At 39.4% G+C, this 13,392-nt stretch overlaps 1 protein-coding gene across 1 annotated transcript; it reads right to left on the bottom strand.

The window, feature by feature from the left end:
* Positions 1–228: 228 nt before the first annotated feature.
* LOC133994877 (guanine nucleotide-binding protein G(q) subunit alpha-like) lies at positions 229–10,872 on the bottom strand. The gene is made up of 7 exons (XM_062434086.1): positions 10,579–10,872; positions 7,429–7,613; positions 4,292–4,446; positions 2,935–3,063; positions 2,598–2,727; positions 1,927–2,080; positions 229–1,269 (listed from the first exon to the last, which is right to left on the bottom strand). Exons 1-7 carry the CDS (start codon positions 10,712–10,714, stop codon positions 1,079–1,081), a joined length of 1,080 nt encoding a protein of 359 aa, XP_062290070.1. The 5' UTR covers positions 10,715–10,872; the 3' UTR covers positions 229–1,078.
* Positions 10,873–13,392: the final 2,520 nt, after the last annotated feature.

Below are 13,392 nucleotides of genomic sequence, written 5' to 3' on the forward strand. Positions count from 1 at the left end.
TAAAGAGAATATAGACAGAGGGCAGAGTACCTGTAGATAAACACACTGCCACGCCCTCCTAGCGGGTCATAAGAGATGATTGAGAGGGATTACTTTTCTGACAGTCTATACATTGGAAAATACTGCATAGTATACCTTTAAAAAATGAACTGAATACACTACATTTTATTCTATAGCTTTGACACAATAACAAAAACATTTGAAAATGAGTGCTAATGTAGCAGTATCTACTATGATTCCCTTTTAATTGGTGTATAAAATATATAAGGAAATACAGTATTTGACAGCTTTAGTTACTTTTCACATTAAGATTTGATACAATGGATAATATAACAAGGTTTTAATACAGATTGTTAACACATTGTTGGTTTCCAACCTTTTTTGCTTTTGATGCCTTACAAAAAGCAGTGTATAGTATAGTAACATGCTGCTTACACACTGATGTAAATTATGTCATATGTAATAATATACCAATTTTTTTTTGCAATACTTTTACTACATGAAGCTGCTAATACTTATGTACTTTTACTCAGATAAAAGGTACTTAGGGATTTTCATGCAAGACTTTTACTTGTAATGGAGTATTTTGATATTGCTATATTGGTATTTCATTTGAGTACAGTATCTGAGTACTTCCTTCACCACTGCAGTTAGTCTACATTCACTTCCACATATTCCCTGAAGGACAGACGTAGTACATTACTAGTCCTTAGAGGCTTACGAGGCCACTAAAATACTTTTTCCCCCTCTCAATTCATCCACGTGCATTTATACTGTTACTGCTCAAAAAGAGCTTCATATATATGGGTGCATACTATAAGAGACTCCTTACTAAGGCAGCATTTTAATTGTCAGGACACACTTCATTATAGCTGGAGAAATCCATTTTCAAAGAGCCTAACAGGAGAATTTCAAATACATCAGTAGTACAGTCATTTGGCGACAAGCTCTGTAGCTTCTCAATCCTGTTTTGGATTACAGTGTTCAGCAGCAGTGTGAGGCGAACTGAAGCACTGCAGAGCTCTGCCGACTGCCAGCTGTACAAGGTAGATTGAATTAAAGCGGCACCATCTCAGTCTTAAACCAAGTTGAATTCTATCAGGTTGCCTTGCAAGATATGGTCTTTCACTGCACAGAAGACAAATCGGATGTTGTCTGTGTCTGTGGCACAGGTGAAGTGGTAGTAGATTAATTTTTTCGTGTTTGGATTGAGACTCTTAAACATATTTAAGATGAACTCTTTCCCTGCTTTGACATCCCGCTGGGGACCTGGAGGAAAGACACAAGGGGCAAAAACGTTAAAATGTAGTAAATGAAAGTAAGTTTTAGTAGTTTCATAAAAGTTCAAGAATACAAAAGATGCTAGCACTCTAAAATCAAATCGTTTCGGAGCATTAAAGTGAGACTAAAACAAAGGAAAAAAAACAATCTTCCTCTCAAAAATGTATAAACAACAAAACATTAACTGAGATTAATAACTGCCATTATTAAGTCAGTTTGATGCCTACTTGTGCATTGTTACACTACATTTCAGCATTTAGTATTACCAATAATTGTCATGTGTGGCTACTTGTGGCCAAACATGGTAATTAAAGGACAATGTCAGCTGTTTTGAAAACATCATCATTAGGCAGCCTGACAGATAGTGAGTAAAATGGGACCATGAGCAGACAACAACTCATGTCTCTCAATATGTTTACTTCCTGTTTAACTTTTGTGATAGAACAAGTTAAAATGTATCTGCTATCTGCTGATATACCAAAACAGTAGCACAAGTAGAGAAGTGTTATAAGGTCAATGGTCTGACTCAAGTAATGTCAGTTACACAGTAATATGTACATTTTGTTGATTGTGCTGACATGAGAATGGGTGGTTTTTATGGTTAACCTTTCAACATTTAGCAAGGAATAAACAGTTTCCTCTCACCATCATACTCAGGGAAGTAGTCAACCAAATGTGAATACATGATTTTCTCCTCCAGTAAGTCTATCTTGTTGAGGAACAAGATGACTGAGGACTCTTCGAACCACTTCGACCTTATGATTGTCCGGAACAAGGCTATGCTTTCCTCCATTCGATTCTTTGAAAAACATGACACACATGTCTTAGTGTGAGGAGAAGTATGAATTCATAAATAGTGTTAAGAGAGCTATACCTCAGCAGTAATTGTTTGTGTGAGCAAATTCAATTTGCTGTAATCTCATCAGGTGAACAAGGCTCTCTGAGAGGTGCACACTGCTGCTGAACAGAGTGACTAAAGAGCTCCCCCTGCAGATGAACTATACACACTGCCACAGAGGAGGGTCAACATCCAGTTTATTATTGTGACCAAAAGAGAAAGAAAAATAGAAAAGAAAGAGAAAGAATCCAGACTCATGTTGTAGAAATCTAGGTCACTGTCTCCACCAAACAGGTTTGGCCTTGAACAAAAGAAACATGTCTCTTTGTGTCCCCAGTGGTTTTCTTTTTAATCATCCCTTCGAGAGCCCCTTTCTTTCCCAGCTGCAGACTATTTTGCGAAAATTAAACAGATATACAAGAAGAGATTAGCTTATAATTGTAACATATTATTTTGTAGACGGCATCCTGTGTCTCACCTCATTGGCCGACTCGCTGAGGACCTGATCATACTCGCTGAGCGCCACCAGGAAAATGACGGAAGTCACATTCTCAAAACAGTGAATCCACTTCCTCCTCTCTGAACGCTGGCCTCCCACATCCACCATCCTGCAGCCACAGGTTTAAGACATTATTTGTTGATCAAGTCAATAAAAAAATCCTCTGACACTGTGATGTAATCCTCAGTATTTCTTTAGTTTGGAGGATTTTTTTTTACACACAATAAAGATGAATTATCATTCATCATCAAGTGTATATATCATCACACAGACACAACCACACACCATAAAAATAAAAACAACATACAGCACTCACCTGAACACCACCTTCTCCAGGTCAAAGGGGTACTCTATAATACCTGTTGTGGGCACCCTGACCCTCAGGATATCCTGCTGGGTTGGCAGGTATGCAGTTTGAGAGATTCGGTCCAATTGATCCAGATAGCTATCAATAACAGAGGACGTAGTTAAATTAGATGAGTGCACTCAGAAGAGTGCCGATCTCCGCCTGGTGTGTCTGGGGGCATGTGGGTGGTGAAGCACCTACTGCAATGCTACTACAACTGCCTATTGCGACCAGTGGATGTTTATTTTTTTGTTTTTGTTTGGTATACTATAATATAGTGTAAGTTTTCTTATAAAGATAGATTTTTAAAGAGGATCTATCATTCTTTCTTATTCTTGGACTCCAGTAGAGTAGCTTTGCATGATTCACAGTTCAAAGAACTTCATACAGCCTCTCAGTATACACTGTTTACAGTCCATTTGAGCTCCTGTCTTTTTAAAGCCCCCCTCCTGATGAGCACAATCTGTTCTGATTGCCAGCTTTACATATCAGAGTTGTGTAAAGTTACCACCGATGCAAACCAACATTTCCTGCATTACTGCTTCAAATTCAAAGTGAAACGTGTTCCTCACTGAATGAGTGTAGCTTCATTAGCAGCTCTAAAAACTGGTTGAAACAACAATACATGGAGATGTGTGGAGCTCTTTGATCAGCAGATCACTTACAAATGATATAGGGAGGAATAGCACAAGCAGAAACAGCCACAGTGATGATGTTTGATGAAGAGCTGCAGATGACCGACACCTCCAACAGGCAAACAACTTATTTTTACTTTGCTATCCTGTGTAATGGGGTCATGGCTCGGCATGACAACCCACACAACAATGGAAAAAACCCATAATATAAGCTGATCTCTTGCCTACTTTTAGTGATCATAATTTATCAGGTATGTAATTAATCTGCAAATGCTCTGGTTCAAGATGAGACCAAACTTTTCTGTGGAAGTCAGTTTTTGAGCCACTGCAAAGGCCAAAATGTAGCCTGCAATAGACTAGGTGAGACTTAAAATGGAAAAAATACCAGTAACACAGCGAGGTGAAAAATCCAGTAATATACAGGGATGAAGAACCATGAGAAGAAACATTTACTTATAAAAAATATTTAAGTCATGGATGTGTCTGTTGCAAACTTCACAATAATTGATTTTTTTGTGAGAATCTAAATAGTATTTCTTTGCTTTTATTTATATAAGCTTTTGTCAACAACCATAAATGGAATAAACACTGAACCTGACCCTACTGAGTTCATTAAACAGACAACTGGCAGTGGAAATAGTGGAAACTATTTGGCAATGTCTGGGGAGTTATTCATCTCTGTTAACACTCACTATTTGGCTGAGTCTGAGAGCTGGTATTCCCTCTTCCGATTGTAACATTCCTGAATCCCCGGATCGCTCCACAGGCTCTTGATGGCATCCATGATCGGGTTTGTTAATGTTATGACCTTCTCTGCATCAGCCACACTGACAATACTGGCATTGGCCTGAACAACAATAAAGAAGAACAAAATGAAAAACATACCCAAACACGTTCAGAAACAAACACATAGAAGAGTTTTTATGCACATTGTTGATGTGCATCTTTATTGGGACATTATGAAAGATTAAATTCAGTTCAGATGTTAGAGAATAACACGTCACTGTCACTGGGTTTACCAAGCATGTACCTCCCATTACCGATGTGTACTTTGATTAGTTAGGGAAATAGACCTGTATGCTAATCTACAATACAGTGACATTACCCTACAGTGCCACATCTTTTCATTCAGACGAGAGTATCAGTCTTAATGGGCTACTGACTTGAAACAAAGTGCAGGTGGATTTGTTTAATAGAATGGGAAACCCTGTTTCTGACTTCAGAGAGGAGGATTGTACAGTCAACATTTGACAATCCAACAATCATTCCTCAAAGAGCATTTTCTGCCAGGTGCTTTGGAGTTGTGACAGTAAAGCAGGGTTTGACCCTCTCTGCCATCAAGTGTGGCCATTTGGACATATAAGCACTTTTGCCTTTTAAAAGATATGACTGGCAGTTTTCTAATTTTTGCTTATATCACATATCTCATGTATAGAGCCAAACCAACAATCCCACTTACAAGTATTGTGTGTGTAACCAAAGTGTGATATATCTTATTTCTCTCTGTTGTAGACCTGTAGTTCTCCAAAAGAATTATTAAAAACACATCAGTGAGACACAATGCTGCCCTGGTGACATTATACTTAGCCACGATGAGTTTGTTTAGAAATAGAGACTGTTAACAGTGAGCACTATTTTAAGTTTCCGGAGAGTAGTTCTGTGTATGTTGTGCAACATATTGTAAACTCTTGGCTTGTACTATACTGTAAAATTCTCAATGAACTTCAGTAAAAAGTCAAGAGGTTTTGATATGTAGCACAACAAGCTGGTGAAGCTCGGTAAACAGAGCTGCGCTCCGAACTATGCACAGTGGTGTCTGTTGTACATGGAACTACTCTGGAGACTGAAAAGGTGATCGCTGTTATTAGTCTTTAGAGCTGTTTCTGAACAAACTAATGTGACCAAACTCTTGATGGCACATCAACGATGTGGCTCATTGATATGTTTTTAATAGTTTTAGTACTTACCTACCATCCCTGCAACAATATGTAATGCATCCAGTGGCCACATTTACTTTTTAACCTCTCTGACCTACGTGCTAATATCTGCATTATCAGTGGAAAGTGTGCTGTTATCCTGTGAGGTTCTGCAAAACTTCACCTTCACCAGTGACCAGTGACAAGAAAAAAGTCATGCTGACTCAGACTTGGTTAATGCTGCCAAAGGTCCATAACAGTCACATGACCTCCCCCTCCTCCCACTACACAGGAAGTGTGAGCCAGTGCCAGGGATTTTGGGCCCCATGAAAAGAAATCACACTGGGCCCCACCATCCCAACACCACAGGCCATGCCAACCCTGTGCAATTGTTGTAGCCACGCCTCCACAACCTAATCAACCCATTCAAAGCTTTCAATAAGCTCTACCTTTGTAGGCTTGCTACTCTTTTGTAGTCCAATATTTTCTGTATGATATTTACTTACAGTAAACTGTGAAAATAAAGAATTGTGCAGACATGCATGCAACATTCTGAATACATTGGAATTCACTATTTGATGCAAGACTAATACCCTCTATAAGGAATGTGCTAAATGCCCTCTTTTAGAGGTTAATAGGACATTTTAATGATAAAAATGTAATGAAAAATTCTCTTAACATTAATAAATAACTTAACCTTAAAACTTAAATATACATTAACTTCTTCAATTAAAATACAGACTGACTCACTCAATGCTTCAAACTGCGCAGTATCAAGTACATACTATAGGCTGTTTTTGTTTCATATAATGATCATTATTTGGAAAAAATTAAAATTATTATCATTCAAAAAGATTTCAAAATCTTTTTTATAATAATCAAAATTGGCAATAAAGACAGAGTGCAACACTTCATACTATGAAAACCATGCCCACCGGAAGGGAAAATAATCTGTGTCCTAATATGCAACGGAGGGCTGGAAACACTAACAAATGCCTGTAGCTAGCCAAAACATTAGATTTCAGCATATAAAAGGATTGTTTTAACAACCTATGTCTACCATCCTTTCAACAGGTGTGTTCTCTGCGACTAGAATCGTGTCCTGGTACATGTGTCATTTTTACAGATGTTTTTGAGCTGCAGGCTGTCTGCCACCAAAAAGTACACAACCCTGTAATGTTGTCCACTTTTGACTTCTTAAAGGCTCAGGTTTTCAGTTTGGCAGCTTACAAAAACTCAGTTCTGGGTTCATTACCCTATTGGTCGTAAATCCCACTTCACAGCAGCTTTTAGAAATGTTTCTGTTGTTTGCTAGTAGACAGAAGTGACAAAGAGGCATCTTCATGCAATACAAACTCAGTGAAAAGTGATGGATGAATTACCCCCATGACTTAATTTTACTCTGTCCCTGTAAAGAGGCTATCTGGATGTTTACAGTAATGATGATAGTTTAAAAAATAAAAATAAAATGTACCTAATGTTCAATTAATTTTTAAGGGGCCCCTTATAGTCATCCAAACCTTTCTTCCTCCATACAGCACCTCCGGCTACCACATTTGTGTGATTAATAAGCTTCTGCCACTGGTATTACAGGAACAGACTCCTGTGTGATTAATGGGGAATTCTCTGTCTCACTTCCTCTTTTGTCTCTTACTTGTGTTTGGCTCAGGAGTGCCTGTCTTTACATGCCTGCAGAGTAACATCATGTTTACTTTTCAAAAGACAGCCTGGTCCATAAGTGGACAGAATTCCCTGGCAGAAGGATTACGAAACTAAACACTGTTGCAAATTACCAGAAATACTTTACTGTGAATACACAATAATACACACTGCATGCTCTGTCAGTGCCACGCTTTGGTGGGTCTTAATCAGTCTGTCTGTCTGAAGCAGCAAAGAAATGTGATGTGGTCTACCTGGTTGTTTTCATACTTGTAGGGGATTTTCAATATGTTCATGGCCTGGATCATGGCCTGCATGGCTGCGAAGATGTTCCGGTAAACCAGCTGTTTGAAGCCTCTCTTATCCTCGTCGGAGTATCCCCGGCCATGGATGATCCTCATCTGCTTGATGAAAGTACTCTTCCCACTTTCACCAGTCCCTGATCACCAACAAATACACACAATTAGTGTCCACATGTACAGTATATAGACATAATGAATTAAACTGGTTTTCTTCTATACTTTTCAATAGAAAAATAATCAATAAATCCTTCTAAAACTAACAGCGCCTTAGCCTGTCTCTCAGTTTGACTTTCCTCACCTGTCTGTAGCCCCAATAAATGAGTTCTTACTGAGGATGTAAAGCTTACAAATATATCCAGGTAACTTTTAGCACACTTTACTCAAACAGGAATTAACAGCGTCTTTTTTAGGACTATTTTCAGAAGCGGCTTAATTCACATTTCACGCTCTAGTGAATGTTTACATCAGCAGGACAGTGTATGTGGGCTTGACTTGAAACAAACTAGAGTGTCCATGTTTTTGTTAATAAAGGAACATGTCACCAAGTGAAGCTGTGTATCTCAAAGGCCACTATGTGTGGTTCTATGAATGGCAATGTTGGTCTGTCAGTCTGCTGGATTAGTCAGCAGCATGCTGAGCTAAAAACAGGGAGCGCAATGCAAGACCCCCTTGGAGTGGGCCGAAAGAAAGACATGAATTGTGGATTGACGCTAGAGCCATGATGGGACCCTGAACCAGAAAGGTGGAGGCAAGCTTTGACAGCAGCAGTGTGAGCAATGGTTAAGCTACAACAGTGTAGATGGGAGTAATATTTAAAGGGACCGCCTTGTGGTGAGAATGGCTGTGATTGGTGTGTGACTGATAAGGTGTGCTGATTCAATCAGTGGCTGTCAGCTGATTACAGCTGGGGAGTATGACTTCTGTGTCCTGTGTGAACTAACGCGTTGCTTCATTAGTCTTTGTCTTTTTCATTGAGCACCATCATCTGGCATATGACTAAATACTTCCAAAACTTATAAAATTCCCACCAGCCTCTGCTGTCATTTAGTTTAATTTTGATAAGCAAATGTTAGCATGGTGAACATGGTAACCATTTTACCTTCTATAGACATCAGCATTTTACCATTGTTGACAACGTGCCTGGATGCAGTCCTGAGACATTTGTGTCAGGAAGGTCTTTGCATCCTCAATTACCTGGATGAAAGAGAGGAAGCTAGCTGGTGTGTTCTTAATTGAAGAAACAGTGCCACAACAATGTGGACTGGCTATGGTAGCACTTAAAGTGCCTCGGTGCTCTGGGGTGCTACAGGACTCAGGTCACACCTGAGTGCTCTTGGTGGGGGGAGGAGTAGGTTTCAATCATCATGGACCATAGATTTCCTAGGCATGTGCTTGAATGCTGAGGCGGGAACTCATTCATTAACTCTTGGAAGACAGGCCATCCTCAGGGCTTGCTTTTCCCAGTTCCACTTGGGGGCCAGGGTGACCTGGAAGTGTCCCTCCACCTCTTGGAGTTGATGGCATTAATTGTGCCTTCTGAACCTGTGCCCAGTGCCCTCTGACCCTTAGACTTGCCCACAGAGGATTTGCAAGCCAGAGTGTTGGTGACACGCAGATTGTGTGTACCTGTCCGTTAGTGGAAACAGCCAACCAGTTAACACGGGGCAATGTACTGGGGCTGGGGTTGTGTCACCAGACTGTGTTACATCAATCATGTGGAATTGCACGCTATCAATCTAGCTCTTCTGCACTTCCTGCCAGAGATGAGGAACCACTGTGTGTTGGAGGGAACAGACAGTTCAGTGGCATCGGCAAATATAAACAAGCAGGGTGCCCGGACACCCTTTGCCTCCGCAAATTGGCTCCAACAATATAGGAGCGGCTATGGTACATCAGTGGCCACAGGGCCCCATGTATGCCTTCCCTCCCTTCATCCCACTGTATCAACTCCTACAGAGAGACCAGGTGGGAGAGAAGAGCCTCTTCCTAGTGGCCCCCAATTGGCCCCAGATAATCTGGTTCTCTACAACTGCAGCACTCCTTCGAGGACGTACTTCTACATACTTCTACTCCACTGCTTTTCGGGAAAAAATATTGCACTTATTACTCCACTGGTGTTTTCTGTGGTGGTCAGTACTGTGACCAGTCTCAGCTGCTGCACTTTGACACATGTACAAAATATTATATTCTGTTATATTCAACCTTAAACTTAAAATTATACACCCAAGGTCAATTAATTAAAGGATCTGTACCTTCATTCATTTCAGTAGTGGAGGAAGTATTGAGATATTTCACTTAAGTAAAAGTAGCAATAACGCTGTATAAAAGTAGTTAAATGAATATAAATGACCAGTAATTCAAAATGTTAAATGAGCAAAACTACTTAAATGTACATTAAGTATCAAAAGTAAAAGTTGTTAGAAGTTTAAGCAAAATTATTTCTCCTCTGAATTTCTTGGATGATTTCATTTAAATAACTGTAGTCCTGAAGAGGTAAAACAAATCCCCAATATTTCACATATTTCACTGCTCAATTACTCATCTAACAATTCCTCAGATTTTCCTTCTGACCCTTTGTAGGGTCACAGATTTAAATACTATTTAGACATGATGCATAAGGATTAACAAACTGATCATGTCAAACAATATACTTTAATATATAAGGTTACCCTTATTCTTTATACCCTTAATCTCTTGAAGTACATGCAAACACCTCTCTACTTTTTCTACTGTGGGATTTTAGTATTCTTACATTGTTGTGCGTTGGTACTTAATTAGATAAAGGATCTGAAAACCTTTACAATGCTGATGAGTATTCTAATCTATTTTATATCATTTTTTATTTCAGTTTTACATGTAAAATACTGATCAGAAATGTAACTAGTAACCATAGTTGTGAAATAAATGTAGTAGAGTAACAAGTGTGCAATATTTACCTCTAAACTGTAGGCTAGAGGAATATAAGTAGCAGAACATCGAGAATACTCGAAAGCAAATGTTTCAAATGTGTACTTAAGAACAGTAAATTAATACTTGTACTAAGTTACGCTGTAGTAGCCTGCCTGTCATACAAAATATCATAGAAAGGGTTTGGTCCTTTACCGAGCAAAAGAAGCTTGTATTCCAGTTTGGAGTCCCTTTCGTCCCGGCGGAGCTGCCTCTCTATCTCATCGTTGATCCTGCGAGCCTCTTTGGCCTCAGGGCTGAGGCAGCAAGCACCCATGGAGCTCAGAGTCATTTCTCCTGGACACTTCACCGTCCAGGGCGCAGACACATAAAGCCCTGCGTATCCTACAAGCGATGTATTATTGTTTAATCCACATAAAACCCAGATTCTTCTGCGCTGTAAACAAGGTTTGTCTAATGCAAATTTAAGGAAGTAAAACCGTCACTCTCAAGGGTGTTTGCACGATCTTGTTCCTCTAGTGTGAGGAGGAAATTAACTTTGTGCAATAAGTTAAGACTGTGAAGAAGCGAGTCTTGACCCCTGGTGGCTAAGCTCCGGGCGTGGTGAGCTGGACGTGGCGGAGTTTCATTTCAGTGCGCTACTAAATGACACAAATAACTTGGCAAAAGTTATTCTTGGTTCCCATGCCAATTTTCGGTTTGACTTTCCGTGGAACTCTGTGTGATCCTCCTCTACGTGCAGTTTTGTTTCGCTCCCTGCTCCTCTGTCCTGAGAGAAAAAACAGCAGTGCGCTATGTGACGGGGGGGCTGTGCTCTGATGGGAAATCGTGTGGGCTTTTACTATTACATTATGGGAACTAATTTCTGGTGTTAACCATAACATTACGGATGCATGTGACAGTTAGAGAAACACTTCAACTTCACTGGAAACTAGTAATTACTATTGCATTATACAAAGTCTTATTCCCAGTGGTGGGAGGTAACTCTTTCAAATCAAACATCCCAAGATATGATTGGAAAGTATGCATCTGCATTTATAACCTTTTTATTTTTATTATTTTTTATTTTAAACATTTTTTAAACTCAAATGTAACTTAACCATGTCATGTGATTCTTTACCAGCAAATATAACTGGGGTGACTACAGTAAATTGCACCTTATAGACACTACCACTGACTTTCCCTGTAACAAATTGACTGCAATTTCACATATTGACCATACAAGGTACAGCAATACACTAGGTATTGACATTTAATAATCTTGTTCTTCTTTCCTTTCCCATTAATCACCTCACAACCCTTAAGATTTATCCTGTGGTCCTTTGGAGGGGGCCAAACCTGAGGTTGGGAGCCAATGAAAAAGTCTAAGCCCAAGGTGCAGAACACCTACCTCCAGGTGGCTGGCAACCTGTAGGCATTTGTGTAGTAACAATAATTTATTTTTTTCTATCGTGTGCAAGCCTGTTTGGCAAAAACAGACCCCCTAAGTGTAGAGTTAGTGGGGTGGGGAAATGACTAGGGATGGGAATTGATATGATTTTATTGACACCAATGCCATTATCAATTCTGCTTATCGGTCTGATTATTTATCAAATCCCGACAAACTTCAAATGTGGACAAAAGTAGGTCTACACAGGTTATCATTGTCAACACCAGGTGTTTTATTATCTCCACTGTTTATCATTGACCTGGCATTTTGATGACTATATGAAACATAACTGGTATATCTCCAGAAGTGGAGAGCAGCCTCTCTGCTGCACCTTCAGCTCTGGGGTGCAGGGTTTTTGAGGTGAAACAGACTGAACACCAAGCCAATTTCTTCACTCCAGAGTTGGTTTAAGTTGTTCAATGCTGCAGTGTGGTCAGCTGTCATCTGGTTTGTTACTACTAGAGTTTGCTGCTCTGTTCCCCTAATGTTAGTCTCTGGGTTACATTGTAGAAAGTTCACATGTACTTCAGGTTCATCTCACAAAGGTAATTATTTACTCATTAAATCAAATGATGTTTGTAACCGCTGCCTTTTTTAAAGTTGAACTACAAGATAGCCAAATTTAGCGGGTCTATGCAGTCCCGCAGTCTGTAGACAGTCTGGGGGCTGCACTGCAGTCACAGTTCAGTTACATCTTTTCTGATTCGTCAACATCACATGCCTGGGCATTGATAAGAGTAATTGATAAGCTCATAGGCATACGATTCCGATGGTTTGGACAATTTGGAACCAGTTCTCAACTGGAACTGGTTCTCAATTCTCATCTGTAGCGTGGACATGGACCTGGTTGACACATGCCTGTTAGAATAGTCTCCGGCAGCCCAATAAAGCCGGAACAACACAGCTGCTTACTGTGGACATTACACTCCACCTCTACCGGTCTCTGCAGGCTATTGCTTTTTAAATTATGTCCATTAGGGCTGTGCTCTGATGGGAAATCATTTGAGCTTTCACTATTACATTATGGGAGCTAATTTTCGGTGTTAACAAGGAAACTACTGCATGTGACAGAGCAACAGGACACTTGACCTTCACTTGAAACCAATTACAACTATTGTATGATATATATTCTTATTCCCAGTAGTGGAACGTAACGAAGTAGGTTTACTCAAATACTGTACTTACTCAAATACTGTACTTAAGAGGTACTTATATTTCACTTTACATTTTATGCTATTTTATACTTCCACTCCACTACATTTGAAAAGAAAATATTATACGTTCTACTCCACTTTATTTATGTGACAGCTTTAGTTACTTTCAGATGAAGATTTGACACAACAAATATAACAAGGTTTTAAAATACAATACATTGTTAAAGATGAAACCAGTGGTTTCCAACCTTTTGGTTTTTTGACATCTTACAAAAAGCAGTGTGTTGTCAAAGTAACATTTAATTCTGAGTTGTTAACAGCTCCACCAAATAGTGATTTTCCCTCTAAATGTTTAGTTTTGTATCTAACCATATATGTATAGTAGTAGTTCAAACTAGCTCCACCTCCATCAGCTAGAACAGTAAC

Source organism: Scomber scombrus, chromosome 15 (assembly GCF_963691925.1).
Source record: "Scomber scombrus chromosome 15, fScoSco1.1, whole genome shotgun sequence".
Lineage (NCBI taxonomy): Eukaryota > Metazoa > Chordata > Actinopteri > Scombriformes > Scombridae > Scomber > Scomber scombrus.

Coding starts and splice junctions, on each gene's coding strand:
- LOC133994877 (XM_062434086.1), bottom strand. CDS start 10,714: ATGACTCTGAGCTCCATGGGTGCTTGCTGCCTCAGCCCTGAGGCCAAA. Junction 7,614..10,578: donor ATACAAGCTTCTTTTGCTCG/GTAAAGGACCAA, acceptor GTTGGTGATCAG/GGACTGGTGAAAGTGGGAAG. Junction 2,081..2,597: donor TCAGCGAGTCGGCCAATGAG/GTGAGACACAGG, acceptor TGTTTTTCAAAG/AATCGAATGGAGGAAAGCAT.